Source organism: Mastomys coucha, unplaced genomic scaffold, assembly GCF_008632895.1.
Source record: "Mastomys coucha isolate ucsf_1 unplaced genomic scaffold, UCSF_Mcou_1 pScaffold16, whole genome shotgun sequence".
NCBI lineage: Eukaryota > Metazoa > Chordata > Mammalia > Rodentia > Muridae > Mastomys > Mastomys coucha.
In genome coordinates, this window is record NW_022196898.1 from 56,605,458 (window position 1) to 56,626,041 (window position 20,584).

The following is a 20,584-nucleotide window of genomic DNA, read 5'->3' on the forward strand; positions in this document are numbered from 1 at the left end:
TCATTCCCCTTATCCTATGGCCTCTGTCTCTTCCTTTTAGATTCTACTATTGCCATTGGAGCTGAGTTTATCAGCATCTACTAAACCACTGTGATGCTTTCCTGACTGCCTGACTTCCTGTTTTAGCTCATTCTATAGCCATAGGTATCTTTCTATAATATGGATTTGTACTATTAGGCCCCTCCTCCTCCCTTTCTCTAAAAATGTTTGTTTATTATGTATACAACGTTCTGCCTGTGTGTATGCCTGCAGGCTAGAAGAGGGCACCAGATCTCATTACAGATGGTTGTGAGCCACCATGTGGTTGCTGAGAATTGAACTCAGGACCTCTGGAAGAGCAGCCAGTTCTCTTAACCACTGAGCCATCTCTCCAGATTCTTGCTCTGAATCTTTGTTTCTCTGATTCTCTGTCTCTCTGTCTCTCTCTCTCTCTCTGTGTCTCTCTCTTTTAAAATAAGTGCTTGTTTTGTTTTGGTAGCACATAGTCAGATTGGATCTATACAGAGATTAGACAACAAGCATTGTGGCACAGCTTTTTGGGTTATGGCTTTGAGCTTCTGGCCTGGCATCCTGCCTTCTACAATTTCCTGGATCCTAACTTTGCAGCCTGGCTTCCTGTCACCTTCCTGATGCCTTCTCTGTGCTGAGTTCATGCTGAGCCCCAGCCCCGCTGTGTCTTTTCCATCTCTAAATGTCTGCTTTGGTCCTCCTGGCTACTCCTTACTATAAACATCCTTAGTTCTCATTCTTTCTCACATTGTACTAACACATTCTATCTACTTGGCATCCTTGGGGCCCTGGGATCCCTGGGAAATGACTGGTTTAGAGTGGGTACTGCCGTTACAGGAGCACCATAAAGGTTTACAGAAGAGATGAACTGAATATTTGCCCCCTCTTCTTGTAGGCAGGACTCACCCAGTGTAAGTACATCATCATGCCTGCACATGGGAGGTGCTTATATATGCTAGGGGCTCACTAATGTCTATTGAGTCAACTGAGGATCACTCCTTTGTTTCTATTAGTTATTCCTCACTTCTATCCAGACCTCTGTCATATCCATTCTTTTCTTTTTTAAAGATTTATTTATTTAATTTATGTGTATGAGTACACTGTAGCTGTACAGGTGGCCGTGAGCCATCATGTGGCTGATGGGAATTGAACTCAGGACCTCTGCTTGCCCGGCCTGCTCGCTCTGGTGTGATACACTGTAGCTGTCTTAAGACAGCACCAGAAGAGGGCGTCAGATCTCATCACGGATGGTTTGTGAGCCACCATGTAGCTGGGATCTGAACTCAGGACCTTTGAAAGAGCAGCCAGTGCTCTTACCTGCTAAGCCATCTCTCCAGCCCTGTCATATCGTTTCTTCAATGCTCAAACTGCTCCAGACAGTGGGCTCAACTGATGTTGGAATTTGAATGTGCTTAATCTCCTTTGTAACTCTTTAAATAATCCCTCAAGTCTAGTCCCTGATATTTATCGCTATTCCCTTTGCATCCTAAGAGAATAGGGCACTGGGGATAGTAAAGCTGTAAGGAGAGTCAGAGAGGTGGGGTTAGAGCTACAAGTCACCGCCTTTCTGGTCACAGTGGTCCTTCCCACTGGTGACAGTGGGAAGGACCTAGCTCCCTGAAATGATGCCCAGTGCATATTAAAGCCTGAATCTACACAAGCTCCTTTTCTTTGGTTTTCCTTCCAAGAACAAAAGTGAACTGGAATATTGCCTAGTGACTGCTGTAGCTGGTAGTTGCAGGTCAGAGAGAAATACACAGATGGGCAGAAGGGAAAAATGAAGAGGGTGTGTGCATGAGCATGCACTCAAGAGTGCATCTGTGTGTGTGTGTGTGTGTGTATGTGTGTGTGTGTGTGTGTATGTGTGTGTGTGTGTGTGTGAGAAATAGAGAGAGAGAAAGATCCAGAATTGTTTATATTGTATTCATTGGATCTGAACTTTAAAATTTTTTTGAAAAATTCAGATATTCAATTTGAATTAAATAACCTTTCTTTTCTTCCTCCTCCTCTTCCTCTTCTTCTCTTCTTCTGTTCTTCCTCTTCCGTGTGTGTGTGTGTGTGTGTGTGTGTGTGTGTTTGAGATAGGGTCTCTCTATGTAGTCCTAGCTGTCTTAGAGCTCACTATGTAGACCAGACTGGCCTATAACTCACAGAGATCCATCTGTGTCAGCCTCCCAAATGCTAGGCTTAAAGGCAGGTGCCGCCACTCCTGGCTAAATCAAATTTCTGCAGCTGCACCACATTTCAGAAGGGCTGGGAGTGGAACTAACTAGGGGGAAAACGTGATGTCTGTGCTGTCAGGAAGAGCCTGGCTTGGATGGTAAGAGGCTTAGCCTAGAGGTCAGAGCTAAGTATCAGGGAGACCCTGGAACAGGAAGGCCGCTTACAGCACTCGGTGCCCTTGACGGGGTCTGGGAGGCTGGTACACAAGCCTGGGCTGTGTGGCACGGCGACCCTCCACCTGGAACCTGTGCTGTCACACGCTGTGTACTCAAAATGGTACTCTGACTGCAAGGGAGAGAACAGTGGGCAAACGGTCCATCATCAGCGATCAAACATTGACAGTCTTCTAGCCGGTACAAGGGCTCCTTCATTACAGGCTGGGAGCAAGGCATCATGGTCCCCTGTGGTTGCAAGGCCCCTGGGAGAACTACAATCATTCGGATCATTTTTCTCCCACCTGCCTGTGGTCTAGTCACTTAGAACATTTGTGAGAGTGTGTGCATGGGTGAGTGTGATTCTCTTTGCTGTTGTGTATACATAATGTCCCAATAGATGGTAGGAATGGGGTAATTAAACAACAAACTAAGGCTGGCCATGTAACTCGGCTGTAGAGTACTTGCACGGCATACCATGCTCACAGTTCTCAAAATCATCCTTGGCTGTATATCGAGTTCAGGGAAAGCCCTGCATACATAAGATTGTAAAAAAAAAACAAAAACAAACAAACAAAAAAAACCCCAAACCAAACCAAACCAGCTAGAAACAGGAGCAGTTCTTCTAGTCCAAATAGAATTTAGGAACAAGGACAGTGCCCTGGGAGGTCTGCTCTTTTCTGGGATGAGACAGGGGTTGGGAAGTGGGGAGGTGGAGGTGGGGAAGAGCAGATCTTGGGGAGATGGGAAGGGACTGGAGGGAGTGGAGGGAGGGGAAGCTGTGGTCAGGATATATTGTATCAGAAAAGAATTTAAAAAAAAAAAGAACAAGGACATTCTAAACTGAGAAGCTGCCCCCCCCAAAAACAATTACAATTGTCACACAGTGTTTATTTCTAGTGCTCTCTCTACTCAGAAAGACTCTGAGGCTCCCATTGCATCACACAAACGTCATTTTTAGCCCAGCAGGTGAGGTGCTGCCATCAGATGCACCTGTCCACACTTAACTTCCTGTGCCAGGGGCCCTGGCCTTCCAGCTCCTTTACCTGAACTACAACAACAGGGTAACAGAAGTACAACCACCAAATCAGGATGAAGTAAAACAAGCGAAAGCAAAAGCACTGTTAGTTACACAGGAGACGCGGCGGCGGACATGGCTGCTGACAGGGCGACGGACACGGCAGACACGGCAGGCGAGCACCTTCAGCATCTGAACACCTCCCGATGAACCTCAGAACCGATTGCTTTTGCTCTTCAAGTATTTCATGGTCCAAGTTTTAAGTCCGCACCTATATTTTATGTTACTGTATCTATAAGCAAAGCAAAATGTCCCCCTTCCAGCCACACAAAAGAACGATCCTACAACTTGCATGATTGCAAGGAGCTGGGGCTGATCACGAGACGGGCTGAAGTCTGCTAATCTGTCCTGTCAGGAGGAGGAAAAAGCTTTACTTTTGTTTTGTTTTGTTTTGTTTTTTAAAAAGCACAGTCTTATCTATCCTAGGATATGTAACTTTTTTCACTTAACATCTATAGAATCAAAGTGTAATATGGTTTAAAAAAAAAACATTGTGTGTCATATTTTAACTGACTACAACTTTTTCTTCTGTGCTATATTTAAAAAATGGCCTGTCTCAGAAGCAGAGGGATCCCAGATTTGCTGAAATATGAATTTGAGCATGGTATTTCCAATTCTGGGATTCCAGAAACTTAGTACAATGGAAGAGTAATTATAGGCTACATCTTCCTTTATCTCCCTTGTAAATATTTGCTGAAAACGCATTGTTAGCTCAGCATGTACAAATTCTAGCTAGACCAGTAAGTTTGGCTTGGGCAGTAACCTGAATTAGACATGTCACTTCAGGAAAACAATGAACAGAAGAAGTTGGGAGAATTGAGGCCTTTATGTTTGTTTGTAACAGGGTCTCACACAGTGCAGGTGGAGTTTTGAACTATGTATTTTTTTTATTTTGTTTTTGTGTATATGAGAGTTCTACTTGTATGTTTCTCTGTGCACCATGAATATTCCTCATACCCCCAGAGTCCAGGAGAGGGCACTAGGCTCTCTGGAACTGGAGTTACAGATAGATGGTTGTGAGCCTGGGAATTGAACCTGGGTCATCTAGAAGAGCAGCGAGTGATCTTAACTGCTGAACCATTCTCCAGCCCTGAACTGTTTTAAAGAACTACATTGATTTGTCATGTGTGTTTATATGTGGGTGCATGTACTATGTTGTATACGCGGAGGTTAGAAGACTTGAAAAACCTTCTACCATATGAGTCTGTCTTAGTTAGGGATACTATTGTATGATAAGACACCATGGCCAAAGCAGCCTGGAGAGGGAAGGGCTTATTTGGCTTCTGTAGCACTGATCATCACTGAAGGAAGTCAGGATGGGAACTCAAAACAGGGCAGGAACCTAGAGGCAGCAGCTCATGCAGAGGCCATGGAGGGTGCTGCTTAGTGGCTCGTTCAACACACTTCTTACAGAACCCCAGATGGCCCTACCCACAATGGGCAGGGCCCTCCCATACCAATCACTAGTTAGGAAAATATTCTACAGGTTTGCTGTAGCCTGATCTTACAGAGGCATTTTCTCAACTAAGAGCGTCTTCCTCTCTGATGACTCTAGCCTGTGTCAAGTTGACATAAAACCATCCAGCTCAGGGTCCCAGGGATTGAACTCGGCTTGTCAGGTTTGGCGGCAGATGCTCTCACTCAATGAGCCACCTCTGGGTCTGGCCTTGGATTTTCTGTGTAGCAAAGGATAGCCTTAAACTCTTTGACATTCTTGCCTTTGTCAAATGCTGGGGTTTACAGATATAAATCTATACCACTCCTCTCTTCTGAAGCTTAACTTTTTACCAGAATCTGTGGCTTTGGATTTAAACATCTGTTTCGCTAAGGAAAGAAAGACCATCAGGATGAGAATTCCTTGTGGCCTGAGCTACGACCTCTCTAGGCCTGCTTTTCTTCACGGTTTCAGTCATTTCCCTGTCTCAGAAATACCTAGCCTGTCCTTGGGAGGTAAGCAGGCCGACTAAGCACATCTTGTTTTCAGTTCTAAAAATGACACTTTCAAAGGGGTCATGCTGCAAGAATGAGGGTTAACTAAAATCCACAGTATGCATATTCAATGGAGATTTGGTAATGAAGCAGAAAAGATTCTATCTGTGAACCCAGTTACCCTGGCTGTTCATATGGCGCTTTCACAGTTCCCAATCCCCATCTCATCGGAGCTTCGGGGCTTCCTAGGAGGCAAACAGGGCCGAGATTGCTTTCCTCGCCCTGGAGTTGGCTGTCCATGGGGTAAAATGGCTAGCTGGTCCAAGGTCACACAACCTGTAAGTCACTGGGCCCGGATTCAGACTGCCCAGCAGGAATCCTCTCCCACTTTTGTAGGTCTGACAAAACACAGACTCACACTGAGCCCAAATTTCACAGCCAAGTCTAAAAATTAAATATGATGATATCAGTGGCCTGTCAGCAGCCCAAGCTAGATTCACTTCTGAGGCCTGAGAATTGGTGTGAAAACAGTTAATCCACTCAAGCAGATAATTTTAATTCAGTCTAATTGCGTTTGGCCTTTTGAAGGCACACAGGCCAAATCGCTCCTTTTTCATTGGCTTTCACTTGGTGTCTCCAGGTGCTAGGAGGCTAAGAGATTTTCTGGGAGAGTGGTTGATCTGAGCCTTAGAAAGTTTCCCTCCTAATGTGTGTTAATTTTCTTCATGCCACTTGGGGAGGGTCACAGCATTCATGATTGCTAGCTCTGTTGCAGCTGTCTGAAAACTGAGCTGTGCTTTAAGATCACATCGTGAAAGACAAGCTTAGGCAGAGTTAGAGCAGGGAAGACCTGGCAGGCTTGCCCAGTTCTGCCTACTTCCTATGAGGATCTCAAACCCCCAAGGATATCAGTGGCCTTTCTTGTCGCTCTGGCCAAATAGCTGACAGAAGGCAACTTAGGGAAGAAGGGTAGATTTTGGTTTGTGATCTAGGAAGACATGGCAGGAGAAACGTGAGACTGCTTGCTCCCATTTCAGTGAATCAGAAAGCACAGAAAATGGAATGTCATCTCTCATCTGGCTTTCTCCTTCCCCTTTCTTATTCAGTCAAGGATCCCAGTCCATGTACTGATGCCAGTGTGGGCATCCCCGTCAGTAAATAATCCTCTCTAGAAACACCTTCACAGATGGACCATTCAAAGGTATGTCTCACTAATGTCCTAGGCATTTCTTTTCATTTTAGATTTTTCTTTAACATTACATGTATGAAACTTCAATTCATGTGGGTACTGGGGATTGAACCCAGGTCCCCTATACATGCGACAAGTGCTCTTAACCACTGAACCATCTCTCCAGCCCCATGTCCTATGCTTTTCTTAATTTCATCAGTTCGATGCAATTCATCCTTAAACAAACAATATTTCAATTACCCAATCATCTACTTCTGTACAACCAGTATATGCCACAGATTAACAGAGGACTCTCTCTCTCTCTCTCTCTCTCTCTCTCTCACACACACACACACACACACACACACACAGAGAGAGAGAGAGAGAGAGAGAGAGAGAGTTCTATTTAAGCACACAATTTCTTCCTCCATGCATATATATGACACACGTCTAAACTCCAGTGTTGCAGTGTTGGGCACAACGGGACTGATTAATCCCTGTTTCTAGGAAATCAATGAGAGGATTTAGAAATGATATCATTTCTAAACCTTTAATTAATCCATGCTCCATCTATCCCACACCACACAGCCAAGTAACACTCCTGGGGACTCAAGAAAGGAGAGTGGAAAGCCTTTAGGTTGGAGCTCCCTTTGTCTGACATTGAACTATTTGTTGGTAGCCGTGATCTTTCAGGTTTAGAATTCACTCACACAATGCTTTTAGTCTTTGCTGTTGGGGTATAAAATGGAAATTCCAGGCACAGATGGAAAATAAATATCAGCAGGTCGGGATAGTATTTGAATGGGAATCTGCCCGTCCTGGGACAGAGATGCCTCTCAGTTGGTAAGGGTTCCTGCTTGTACTGGCTGGTTTTGTGTCAACTTGACACAAGCTAGAGTTACCACAGAGAAAGGAGTCAGTTCTCTCCTACCACCCTGTGGGTTCCAAGGATTGAACTCAGGTTCTCAGGCTTGGTTGAAGGCACCTTCACCTGCTGAACCATCTCACCAGCCCTGTAGTATAAATAAGGGGGTGGGGCGGATATAATGACTGGGTGTGGTAGCACAAACCTCTAACCCCAATACTCGGGAAGTAGAGGAAAAAAGATTGCAAATTCAAGACTAGTCTGAGATGTATTTTAAAAGGGTTGTGCCATAAGACCTGGAGAACATGCCCAGCCTCAGAGTTAGTCTATTAAATAGGCCTTCCAACGGAAATTTCATTACCTGGAAGTCTAAATGCAAGAAACAGCTCCAATTATTTTAGGGAAAAAAATGTATTTTCAATTATCAGTCTACTGACTGAACTCAAAAAGGCACCAAGCAGGAGCAGGGGTGGCTCCCTGCGGTTTACCAGATTGTTATTAAAAATTGTTATTGTTTTAAAGCAGTTTTGTTGCAACTGTGAAAAAGAGGAAGAGGAAGAGGAAGAGGAGGAGGAGGAGGAAGAGGAGGAAAACTGACTACTAAAAAATATTTTGTTTTCAAGTAGTCCGTTCTTTTACAATTAAAACATTTATCTCGAAAAATAAAACAAAACAAACAAACAAAAACCCCACAAACTCTGGCGATTCTGGTGCTGTGGGTCTTGTCAGGTCATCTCCATGCTGGGGAGACACTCAGCAGTCAGTATGAGTCTGAAGCCCGGGATCTGAAAGAGTCCCGGTTTTCACAGAGATGATAGCTTAGCTGTACAGTGTGCTGGTGAGGATAAGGTGGAGAGGAGACAGGTCATAAAATACATACAAAGAACCGGAACTGCCATCCTATGCTCTTGTTAGCCCCACTACTGTCTTCCCCCACCCCACCTCTCGCCCTTCCCCCACTCCCTCCACCATTTCCTCAGCAGAAGCTCTTGATGCCTAAGGACTCCGCCATAGACAGGAACACCTCTCTAACGCCAAGGTGTCACTAACCACTGAACCATACCGCTTCTTTTCTGAGAGAGGTTTGAAAGCTGTGGCAAGCAGGCCTCCAGAGACACTTAGCTTTGCTGCTAGAAACAGAGAGGACAGATGGCCGGCAGAAATGCCTAAGGGACAAGACTAGACGGCCTGGTGGCAGTGGGGCATCCTATGCTATCTTCCTTCCTGCCAGGGCAATCCTCCAGCGAGGCTGCCAAGGGTGCTGTTTACAGATGGCCTGGGCTGGCAGCAGAGTCAAAAGGCAGGCAGGAGGCCTGGCGTGATGACTTAATCAGTAAAGTGTCTGCAGGACAAGCATGAGGACCTGTGTCCACTGTCAGAACAGGAACCCGCCTAAAACCCAGGCATATGTATGAAATTCTCAAAGAGTCAATAAAAATATTATATGTTGTTTTTAAAAGCCAGGCATCTAATCATAGAACTGGGGAGACGGAAGACAAGGCTCCCTGGGCTGGCTGGCTGCCTCATCCAGCTGAGTCGGTGAGCTCTGGGTTCAGTGGAAGGCCTGACTCAAAACACTGAGATGGAGATAACAAATCAAGGAAGATGCCAGTGTCAGGCTTTGGCCATGCCCAGGCATAGGCACGTGCCATGTATAGACGTGTTGTACAGGTAGGTACATACATACATATATACATACATACATACATACATACATACATACATACAGAGATACATACATACATAGATGATAAATAGAATGCAATAAAAAAATTTTATGGCCGGGCAGTGGTGGCGCACGCCTTTAGGCCCTGTCCAAGACCCCGAGCAGGTCACCTATCAATGCATCAAGTCCCCATTACTGTGCACTGCATGCTGGGTGAAAGGTGGCCTGGGAGAATTAGTTTTGATATTTTGTTGTCTGTCTCTCTCTCCAGATTATTTTTCGGTCTATGTGTATGCTGTGTGGGGCGAGTATGCTGTGTGGGGCAAGTATGCTGTGTGGGGCAAGTATGCTGTGTGGGGCAAGTGGTGACGGGGGTTGAACTCTGGGGTCAGAGTGTGGAGACTCTTTTTCGTTTGCTTTCAGGCGGTTGAGAGTGTTTTCCGTGTCTTTAATGATTTTGTTGTACCGGCCTTAACCGTTCTTCTGTTGTTGGACAGTGAGTGTCATCCAGTTTCCTTGTTTTAGACTGCACTCCAGTGATGGTGCCCGAGTCTCTCTTGCTGCTGCCTTTGGATAGATTCCCAGGCATGGGATGATCAGGATCAAGGTGATGAGTTTCTTTAAGACTCCTGTTCAAGAAGAGAAACTTCTAGCAGGGAACAGACATCCCTTTAAAAAGTCTTTTGTTTGCTGTTTGGTTGGTCTATTTGTTTATGAGACAGTATCTTATGTAGCCCAGGCTGGCCTTAGACTTGTGATGTAGCTAAAGATGTGAAAACTTCATTATAGTAAGATCTAAATTTATGTCTTTGTAGGGTTTTGTTTTTGTTTTTTGAGACAAGATCTTGCCATGTAGCCTAGGTTGGCATCAACCTACCTCCTGATTCCTCAGGGTGGAAGTATGAATGAGTGCCACCATGTCAAGCTTTCAAATATATATTTCCAGATATCAAAATAGTGCAGTGAGCCCTGTGTGCTCATTACTGTTTTAATACTTTCCAGTTTCTGGAGTTCTTTTTTTTTTTTTTTTTTTTTTTTTTTTTTTTGAGACAGGATTTCTCTGTGTAGCCCTGGCTGTCCTGGTACTCACTCTGTAGACCAGGCTGGCCTCGAACTCAGAAATCCGCCTGCCTCTGCCTCCCAAGCATTGGGATTAAAGGCGAGCGCCACCACCGCCTGGCGTCTCTGGAGTTCTTGCTTCATCTACTTCCCACTAACTTCTACTCAATTCCCCACTGGAGACTGGTTTATACACACCTATTACTTTACAGTAAAGTGTATATACATATGTTTGTGATGCATAGGTCTCAACCATGTCATTTTAGTGACTAAATGTTTTTTGTTTTTGTTTTTTAAATATTTTTCTAAAGATTTATTTTATTTATTTTATGTGTATGAGTACACAGTAGCTGTATAGATGGCCGTGAGCCATCATGTGTGTGGCTGCTGGGAATTGAACTCAGGACCTCTGCCAGCCCAGCTTGCTCTGTCATAATTCACTGTAGCTGTCTTCAGATGCACCAGAAGAGGGCGTCAGATCTCATTACAGGTGGTTGTGAGCCACCATATGGTTTCTGGGATCCGAACTCAGGACCTTCGAAAGAGCAGTCAGTGAGTGCTCTTACCTGCTGAGCCATCTCGCCAGCCCTAAATTTTATTGAATAAAACACTAACAGCTACCGAGAGGTTGTTGGTGAAAGAGTCTCCCCTATCCTCGGGGAGAACCTAGAACCAGGCAGGAGTCTGTCCTTCTGAGCCTTTGAACCCCAAAGCCACGGTTGTGTGGTCCCAGTCACACCGTGAAGCAGATAGACAGCACCAGGGTTTGTCTTGGCTAGCCTGGGGGTTCTCCAGAGCAAGTTCTTAAGCAAACCTGAGTTATTGCTGGAGCCAACTGTGACTCCAGCCTTGTATTCTGAGGAAGGACATTTCCTGTCCCTCCAACACCCGGGTCATTTCCCCCTCCTCTCGGAGTTTCTGAAAAGCAGCTCCTTTGGACATAACAGTAAGATGTTTCAAGTGTCAAGGGCCATTGAGCTGGGGACACAGGTGAGTGGGTGGAGGTTGCTTCTTGGATCCTGTGGATAAAGCCAGGTAATGGCAGCCTTCTCTTCTCTCTCAGTCCTTCCACTCTCTGTCAGGAGGACTTGCTGTTTACCAAGAAGTTGGAATAAACTCCACTCTGCTCAGAAACTTGGAAAAAATCAGAGAAATGTCACGGTTTGAAACATCAGTCCTCATCATGAGTCTTCCAAGCACAGGGCCAGCTGCATGTTTTCCTGAATGACCTTTATTCTTTTTGCACTGGGAATGACCCTGCTTGAGTTGTGGTGCATGCATGGATTGAGGCTCTGGAGCAAGGCAACCTGAATTCCCTTATCCATTATGAAGGGGGTCGGGTGGGGGGGACCTTTCCCTATTGTTCTGTAGCTTGCCAGACTGGAAGTGGGGGAGGGAGGGTAGCCACCTGCCTCCCCATCCTCGCCCTTTTAGGACATCTATACATTGGTCCTGGCTTCTTATGCTATGTCTGTCTGCTCATCAAAACCTGGACAGTGTGTTTGGGTCTCTCCATTACCTTCCCTCTTTCAGGGCTTAGTGCTCTGAGCATTAACTTAAGTACTGGTAAGGAGGGGGCTCAGAGTTAAGAGCACTGGTTAGAGGACCTGAATTGGATTCCAAGAACCCGCATGATGGCTCACAACCATCTATAACTCCACTTCCAGGGGACATGACACCCTTTCCTGTCCACAGAGGGTAACAGTCACATGTATAGTACATAAAAATACATGCAGGCAAAATATTCATAAACACAAATAAATGAATGGATGTAAAAAGTAAATTATTTATCCCACTTGTTATGCGATAAACAAGTTTCCTACAGGATGTGGTTTTTAGCCTGTGTTTTATAGATGACCTCTGTGTATGACAGGACACAGAATTCTGCCATGTGTGTTATTCCTGGCCAGCAGTCTAATACTTTCCATTAACTTTATGGCCACCTCCTCTCTACACAGAAAAACATGTAAACGTGTAATGACGGATTAGAAGTGTGAGGTCATTTAATAGTTTACTAAACCAAGGAGATAATACTTTAACCAAGAGCCCAAGGATTTAAAAAGATAGCCCTGTAAAGGGAAGTAGAAAGCTGTCCTTTTAGTGGGATTACATGTTTATACTTCTTAAGTGAAATTTTGTTTACACTGGAAGTTTTAGACTTCAGAACAGTTCGGATGCCTCAGAGTCTTTCTGAGACAAGCTCACATGTAACCCAGGCCGACTATGGACTCTGTTCTGATACTCCAGTCCTGTCAGTGGTAGGATTACAGGCATGTACCATCATGCACATTTTTAAATTAGATTTTATATCTGTTTGTACATATGTATATATGTATGTGCGGGGTGGGGATGGGAGTGTATGCCTGCCGTGATGTCCATGTTGGAAGTCAGAGGACCACTTGAGGAAGTCTGTTCTATCCTTCCACCCTGTAGTTTTCAGGGATTAAATCCATTTTTCAGGGTTGGCAGAAAAGGCTGAGCCCCAAGCTTGGTGTTTGGTGCTGGAGAGCAAAGCCAGCTTCAAGCATGCTAGACAAGCATGCTACTGCCAACTGAGCAAGCTCATCCCAGAGTACCAGAGGCTTTACATGAATGTTGGCCACTAAAGGAGACTCACAGGGTTAAGGGAGCCTTAGGGCTTTCCTCTGAGTTTCCCCGAGTGACCAGTTGTTTCCTCTGCTAACATAGAAGACCTCTTCCCCTCACAGCAAGCACCAGACCCAGAAGCTACCAAGCAACAGGCCTCAAGCTAGCTGGTCCCAGCCAGCTGTCCCTTACCATCTGAGGCTGCCTAGCAACGTGGTACCAGGATTACTGGGAATCCCAGGTTAAGGAGTCTGGGAGAATTTTGGCCTTAGATTACTGAGTCTTAGCATTGTTCTTTTCTGCTCTGGGTTTCTGGCTTCTCCTTTGACCCAAACCCAAAAGAGTCCCAGTCACCCCAGAGACACACTACACAAAGCAGGTATTGGGCTCCTCCATGCCCTGGGCCAGGCTGGGCACTGTTCCATCTGTCTGTCTGTAGTAGCATAGACTGTCTGTCCTGAGCACAGCCTTGGCTCCTGGGAGACACTGAGCAGTCTCATAAGGAAGAACCAACTGGGGGGATAATAAGGTGCTGACCAATGCGCTTACATGCTGGGCACTTGGCTGGCATCTTATGCATCACTAGTCCCCATAGCTCTCCTGAAGTCTTGCTAATTTTAGTCCTGCTGTTTGACTTTCTGGGATGGCTGCTACATGCTCGGCCCAGGGAGTGGCACTATTAGAAGGTGTGGCTCTGTTGGAGTAGGTGTGTCCCTGTGGGTGTGGGCTTTAAGGCCCTCATCCTAGCAGCCTGGAAGCCAGCCTTCCACTAGCGGACTTGAGATGAAGATGTAGAACTCTCAGCTCCTCCTGCACCATGCCTGCCTGGATGCTGCCATGCTCCTGCCTTCATAATGGACTGAACTTCTGAACTTGAAAGCCAGCTCCAATTAAATGTTGTCCTTATACGAGTTGCCTTGTTCATGGTGTCTGTTCACAGCAGTAAAACCCTAACTAAGACATTTTCCTATTGACAATGACAGTTTCCTCCCAAGTCTCACTGAACTACTGCTCCTTCAAATCCAGAGTGGTTCCCACCCCCACCTGGTTGTTCGATGCCTCAGCCCCATGCCACATTAGTTGTGAGCTCCATCGGACAGGGCCATTTAATTTTGTTCCCAGGTATAGCACAAATGTCTAAACTATTGCCAGACACAGCATCTGGCCATAAGTATTTGTTGAATGACTGAATGACAGAGCATCTCTGAGGCTGTGCAAGGTGATGGGATTAGAGCCTAGAGGGTCTGGATCCTGCTCTTGTCCTACCCCGCCACCCTGCTGGGTTATGGGTCTATCAGATCTCTCGTCTATAAATTGGATATGTCACACACTCGGCTAAGAGGACAAAACTGCCCACTTCGCACCCCAAAACCTGGATGGCAGCAGCCATCTCTGAGGAGGATTGTGAGAGCCTGTTCAGGAAAGTTCTTGGAAGGTAAAATTTTAAAAGTAGTAAAAGGGGAATGAAGCTCATGTGTAGTAGAACCCTTGCCCACATAGTGCATGTGAGGCTTATGTTCAACCTTCAAGTACAGAAAAGAGAGAGAGAGAGAGAGAGAGAGAGAGAGAGAGAGAGAGAGAGAGAGAGAGAAAAGAAGGAAGGAAGGAAGGAAGAAAGAAAAGAAAACAAAAGAAAAAAGAAAAGAAAAAAGCTGCCTCTTACTAGGACTACCTGAGGGGGACCCTATTGGGTGCTCAGGCTTCTGGTGACCCTGTCGGGGAGAAGGAGCCCTTGACATTGCTGCCTATCAGTGACAACCTGTCGTGACAGCCTCCTCTGCCTCACTGGATCTTCCTGCCTGACTCACCCTCTTGGCTAATCTAAGTCTTCTCATACATATGGAATAACATCTGTCCTCTCTCCCAGTTTTTCACCCCAGCAGCCCCCCAGAGCTAATCTCCCACAGACAAAAGCTGGCTGCTGACATTCGGTAACCGCAGCCAGGTGGTCAGGTGCAAAGGGTTTTTCGGTGTCAGCCATAAATGTCCCTGGGATTGAAAGGGCTTTGTCACCAAGAAACAAAATGCCACTTTAGGAAACCCTGTTGTTTTCTGACAGGTGAGAGGAGGGTGCACATCTGTCCAGGGGGTGGGGCTCTCCAAGACTGTATTTCAAAGATGGGTTTCTCTTGCTTTTTAATGAGCGCAACGTGTTCCATCAGGTTGTTTTCACCTGAGCTTGTAACCAGACTCGAGAACACCGGGTCAGCGAGGGCCTGGCCTTCGCAGACCTGTCTAGGTGTCACCTGTCTGAGATTGAGAACTTCAACATGGAGGACACATGTCTACAAGTCAAAGGGGCTTTAATTCCACTACAGTTATAGAAAATAATTCCCAGCTGCGACGACCCCACAATAGAGACTATTCCTCTTTACAGGGAAAGTCGGGGCGCTCCTAGCCAGATGATTAAGGGATAATGACAGAAACAGGGTCTTAGTCTAATTTGTGAGGTTTTGTCTGAGCCTCACGTGTCTGACAAGAATGAGGCTCCTGGGCAGAGGAGCTGAACAGACAACTTCTGCCTCTGGGTCCTATACAATGGAAACTGTACTTGTGACTGGTTGGCAGGGTCTCCACTGTGTTTTTCAAAAAAGTCCAGAAGAAAAATCAGAGGTTCTTCTGTAGGCAAGCTCATCCTTAGGCATTGCCAAGTGTTGTCAACTAAGATCTGGCCTCCCAACCTGTGGGTCACAAAGAGAACTGAAGGTGGCTGAGCGAAGACTTGGTGCAGAGACAGGGTTTCTCTGTGTAGCCCTGGCTGGCCTCGAACTCAGAAATCCTCCTGCCTCTGCCTCCCAAGTGCTGGGATTAAAGGCATGCGCCACCACTGCTTGGCAATAACAGTTCAGATGGCTGTGAGCCATCAGGCAGTAGCTGGGGCTTGAACCGGGGTCCTTTGGATCCACAGTCAGTGCTCTTGCCTGCTAAGCCACGGCTCTAGCACCCTGTGATACTTTCAGTTGTCAACTTGATGCAATCTAGAATCACCTGGGGAGAGAAACTCCACAAAGGACAGTCTGGATCTCTTCGGCCTTTGGGGATCTTGGTGGGAGACTGCCTTGATTAAGAGTTGATTGATGTGGAAAGGCAGCCTACTATGGGCAGCACCATCCCCTGGATCTGGGTCCTACACTGTGTAAGAGCAGAGAAAGCCAGCGTGAGCAGTAAGCGTGCTCAAGTTCATTTCTCTGCTCAGCTGTGGATGGAACTAGCTGTTTCCAAGCTCCTGCCTCCTTGACTTCCAGGAGATGATGGTCTAAAACCTGGTACTGAGAGACAAAATGAACACTTTCTCCCCTAAGTTGCTTTGTGTCAGGGTATTTTATCACAATGATAGGAGTGAAACTACAATACTTTTTATAATCAAGTGGATCCAAAAGTGGACAGACACTCGACCTTTGTTCAAGCAGGTTCAGCCCCTGGTAAGGCCAAGATCCAGGAAGAAAGATAGGCAGGTCAGCTGCGTTAGAACAGACTCCTGTAGTCCTGTAGCGTGACAGAGTTTCTGCACCCACGGAGTCCATCAGAGTCTGAGGCGAGCCAGACAGTCTAGTCTTCCAGTGTCCGAGCCCGCGTGATCTTAATCCTGGAAAGACCTAAGAAAGCACTCAAGTCCACTCACTGGTGAAGGAGAAAGGATAGACTATTTCTTGTGCTTTTTTTTTTTTTTCCGAGACAGGGTTTCTCTGTGTAGCCCTGGCTGTCCTGGAACTCACTCTGTAGACCAGGCTGGCCTCGAACTCAGAAATCTGCCCGCCTCTGCCTTTGTGCTTTTGACTCTCTTGGTCCTGCTTTAAAAATGTAAAAATCAGGGGCTGGCGAGATGGCTCACCGGGTAAGAGCACTGACTGCTCTTCCGAAGGTCCTGAGTTCAAATCCCAGCAACCACATGGTGGCTCACAACTATCTGTAATGAGATCTGATGCCCCCTTCTGGTTCGTCTGAAGACAGCTACAATATTATGCTGGAGCGAGCAGGGCCGAAGGGCCAGAGGGAGCAGAGGTCCTGAATTCAATTCCCAGCAGCCACCTGATGATGGTTCACAGCCATTTGTACAGCTACAGTCTACTCACACACATAAAATAAATAAATAAATCTTTTTAAAAAAATGTAAAAATCAAATATTTAGCGTTTATCCCACACCCACACCCCTCGGACAGACATGGGTTTCTAACTGGTCTTGGTGAAAGCATTAGAAGAGAGCACCGTTTGCCACCCCCTCCCCAAATCTGCAGCATGCCCCCACTTATTCTGCCACCCCTCACATCCAACCAGTCCACCTTGGGCTCCTTTCACAATCCTTCCTGGTGCCTTTCTGGGTTCTTTAAGAAGATGAGAACCCTGTCCTCTACAACAGGCCAACAGGGATCCACAGTTGCCATATTGGGTTGCTGCTTCTCAGGCTGGGCTCCGGCTTAGATAGTGGTGTGGCTGCGTTGACTCCGGTTTCTGATTGACAACCTTTGAATGCCTGTGCTTGGCCTGCAGCAGATGCTTCACAGTTGTTTTGAAACATTTCACAAGATCTGGGAACTGGATGAGGCCTTTAATCCACTCTGACTCAATGCAGATGTTCTTGGTATAACACTGCTGCATCAAAGGCAGTGGCTCTCAACCTGTGGATCGAGAATCCCTACAAGGACTGCATATCACATAGCCTACATTCTAGATATTTATATTACAATTTAGAGAGAAGCAACGTTACAGTTATGAAGTAGCAACAAAATAATTTCATGGTTGGGGGTGGTCACCCACAACATGAGAAACTGTACTAAAGGGTTGCAGCATTAGGAAGGTTGAGAACTATTGTTCTAACAGATTAAAAATATTTAGAGGGCTGGCCAGGGGTGTAGTGGAGAGACAGGACACTTGCTTGGCATATGGAAGGCCCTGAGTTAGATCCTCAGTACCATAGAAACTAATTAATTAATCCATTTCAAACAATAGGGAGTTACATGTAATGAAAAGCAGAAGATGGGCTGGAGAGAGAGCTCAGTTGGTAAAGGACCCTGCGGGCATAAGGACCTGAGTTAGAGTCACCTCAAAAATGCTGCTGTGTCAGCCTGTGCTTATTTTCCCAGCCCTGAGGGGACAAAGACATGTGGATTCCCGGAGGTCACTGGCCAGCCAACCTAACCAACTCAGCAAGTTCCAGGCCAGTGAGAAACAATGTCTCAACAACAATAACAACAACTAGACAAACAAACAAACAAGCCAGTGGGTACTGCCTGAGCGAACAAACAGCACTGAGGTTGTCTTCTGCTCTCCATACATGTACAAGCAAGGAAGCATGCATGCACACATACACACACACTTATATACACACATACTCATACACACACACTCACACAAGCACACACATGCACACACATGCACACACACACTCACACATGCACATACACACATATACACACACGTTCATACACTCACAAACACACATGTACACACATGCACATACATACACATACATGCACGCACACACACGCACACTTGTTGACCTCTTCTTGGTGCACCCTATGGATGCTGGCATGTTACACCTCACCATGCCTCTGGGAGTCTGCCAAAGTTGTTGTAACACCACACCAATCTGGGTGGACTTAAACTACGAGCTTTTGCCGTCTCAAAGTTCGGGGGCCCCTGAAATGAAGGACTCAGCAGGAGATACGCCTGAAGCTGACAGGGAGACTATGTTGTACATTCCTGTCCTAGCTTGTGGGGTGTTGGTCAGCAACCTGGGGCGTTCCTGGGTTTGTTACTTAGTAATGCTGTGTTTTGGCTTTTTTTAGTCAGTGTCCACTTGTAAATCCAGGCTGGCCTAGAACTGATAATCCCTCTGGCTCAGCTTCCTGAGTGCTGGGATTTCAGACAGGTGGTATCATACCTTGCAAAACTCCTGTCCTCGCATGGCACTTTCACTGTGTGTGTACCCCTAAACCCAAGTTTCCCCAGCCCTTTTAAGAACATCAGGCAGATTAGGTCCTGCCCTAAAGATGTCATTTGGACTTCATCAGCAAAGGCCCCGGTTCTAGATCAGGTCACCCTGGGGTACACTCTGGATACACTACCATTCATTCACACAAGTATTTGGAGGACGTGAGTGACCTCATTACAATGCCCACAGATAAAGTTTTCTATCTAGACAGAGAGAAGCAAGGTTCTTGGCCCTGTGCTGTGAGATAAAGCAATGGCTTTTTGGATGGAAAAAAATGAAAAACGAAAAGATCAAAGCAGGGCCAATTGTGTGTAACAGCTGTAATCTCAGCATTTAGACCCAGAGACAAGAGGTGGTGGAATGATGCCTACCTGGAGTTGACAGTGAGCATGGAGTTAAACTCACACAGTCCTGTTTTTTCCTTTTGAGTGTCCTATGAAATTACAGAATTTCCAGAAACTTCCATTCTTTCTCTATTTTTTTTTGTTTGTTTTGGTTTGTTTTGTTTTTTCAAGACAGGGTTCTCTGTGTAGCCCTAGCTGTCCTGGAACTCACTCTGTAGACCAGGCTGGCCTCGAACTCAGAAATCTGCCTGCTTCTGCCTCCCAAGTGCTGGGATTAAAGGCGTGTGCCACCACCACCAGCTCTCGTGTATATATTTAAAAATTATATGTGTGTTTGTGTGTGTGTGTGTGTGTGTATGTGTGTGTGTTAGGGACTCTAAGGTGACATCACACTCATCACATAGCTAGAGATGACCTTGACCTTTGAATCTTCCTACTTCCACCTCCCAAGCGCTGGGCTCACAGGCCTGAACCAAGACACACAGCTTACACAAAGCTGGGACTGAACCCGGAGCTTTGTGGCAAGCACTTCACCAATTACATTACACCCCCAACCCCATGGTTGTCTTTTTCATGCTGGAAATATATCATCCCTCTATGCTCATTTGTTTGGAAACAAGGTCTCACAAACCCCAGCTGGCTTCTGACTGGATCCGTAGCCTAGTCTTTACCCTCCACTGTTTGTTTGTGTGTTTGTTTGTTTCCAGAGCTAGGGATAAAGTCCGCACCTTGTAAACTCAGTGGTTCTGCCTCTTTGATACACCCTCGGCCCCACCACAGCACTATTTTTGAAACAGATGGGAGGAAGACAAGAGAGCTTAGAGACAGCTCCTTAAATCGGAATGTCCTCCAGGTTTCTTCTGTAAATGATGAGACCTCCCAGGAGGCAGCCCTGAGGAGAAGGCCCTATTCACCCACAGCTTTTGCTTAAGATAAGACAGCCAAGGTATGGGGCTGGAGAGATGGGAGGGTCCAGGTTCCGTTCCCAGGACCCTATATGGGGCTCCTGACCATCTGTAACTCTAGCTCTAGGGGATCTGAATCCCTCTTCTGGCAGGGGCATTCATGCGATATACAGACATGCAAGCATACAATAATGTAGCCATACACATAAAATAAAAAGTGATGGTGTTTTTAAAGCTGGCATAGGCCTTCAGGGTGTGGCGGTGGAGGAAGAATCAACCGGGCTCTACACAGATCAGCTATGATGAGAACAGCGGACGCCGGGCAGTCATCTGTCTTATCAGTAAGCCAACAGGATGGGCCATACATGCCAGCTGTTCACTGGGCAGATGTTTGCTGTGTTATACATAGGGCTGGGCTCTGGGAGCCTTGACAAGAAGTTCTTTTGTTTCTTTTAGGAACCAGGAGAACACCGTTTGCCAGGAAAGGTCTCTATCACTGAACTGTATTCCTAACCCAGGAACAATATGGTTTCACTTTATGGTTGCTCTTTCCCTCCCTCCCTCCCTCCCTTCCTTCCTCCCTCCCTTCCTTCCTTTTCTTTCTTTCTTCCTTCTCTTTTTCTCCCTTCCTTCCTTCTTTCCTTCCTTCCTTCCTCCTCTCCTCCCTC

General features: G+C 46.2%; 1 protein-coding gene across 1 annotated transcript in view; it reads right to left on the bottom strand.

Moving 5' to 3' along the window:
- Kiaa1324 (KIAA1324 ortholog) overlaps positions 1-20,584 on the bottom strand; it is an 81,963-nt gene that overhangs the window by 37,692 nt on the left and 23,687 nt on the right. The window contains exon 2 of the mRNA XM_031375195.1: positions 2,397-2,517. Coding sequence (XP_031231055.1) covers positions 2,397-2,517 — 121 coding nt within the window. The remainder of the gene's footprint in view (positions 1-2,396; positions 2,518-20,584) is intronic.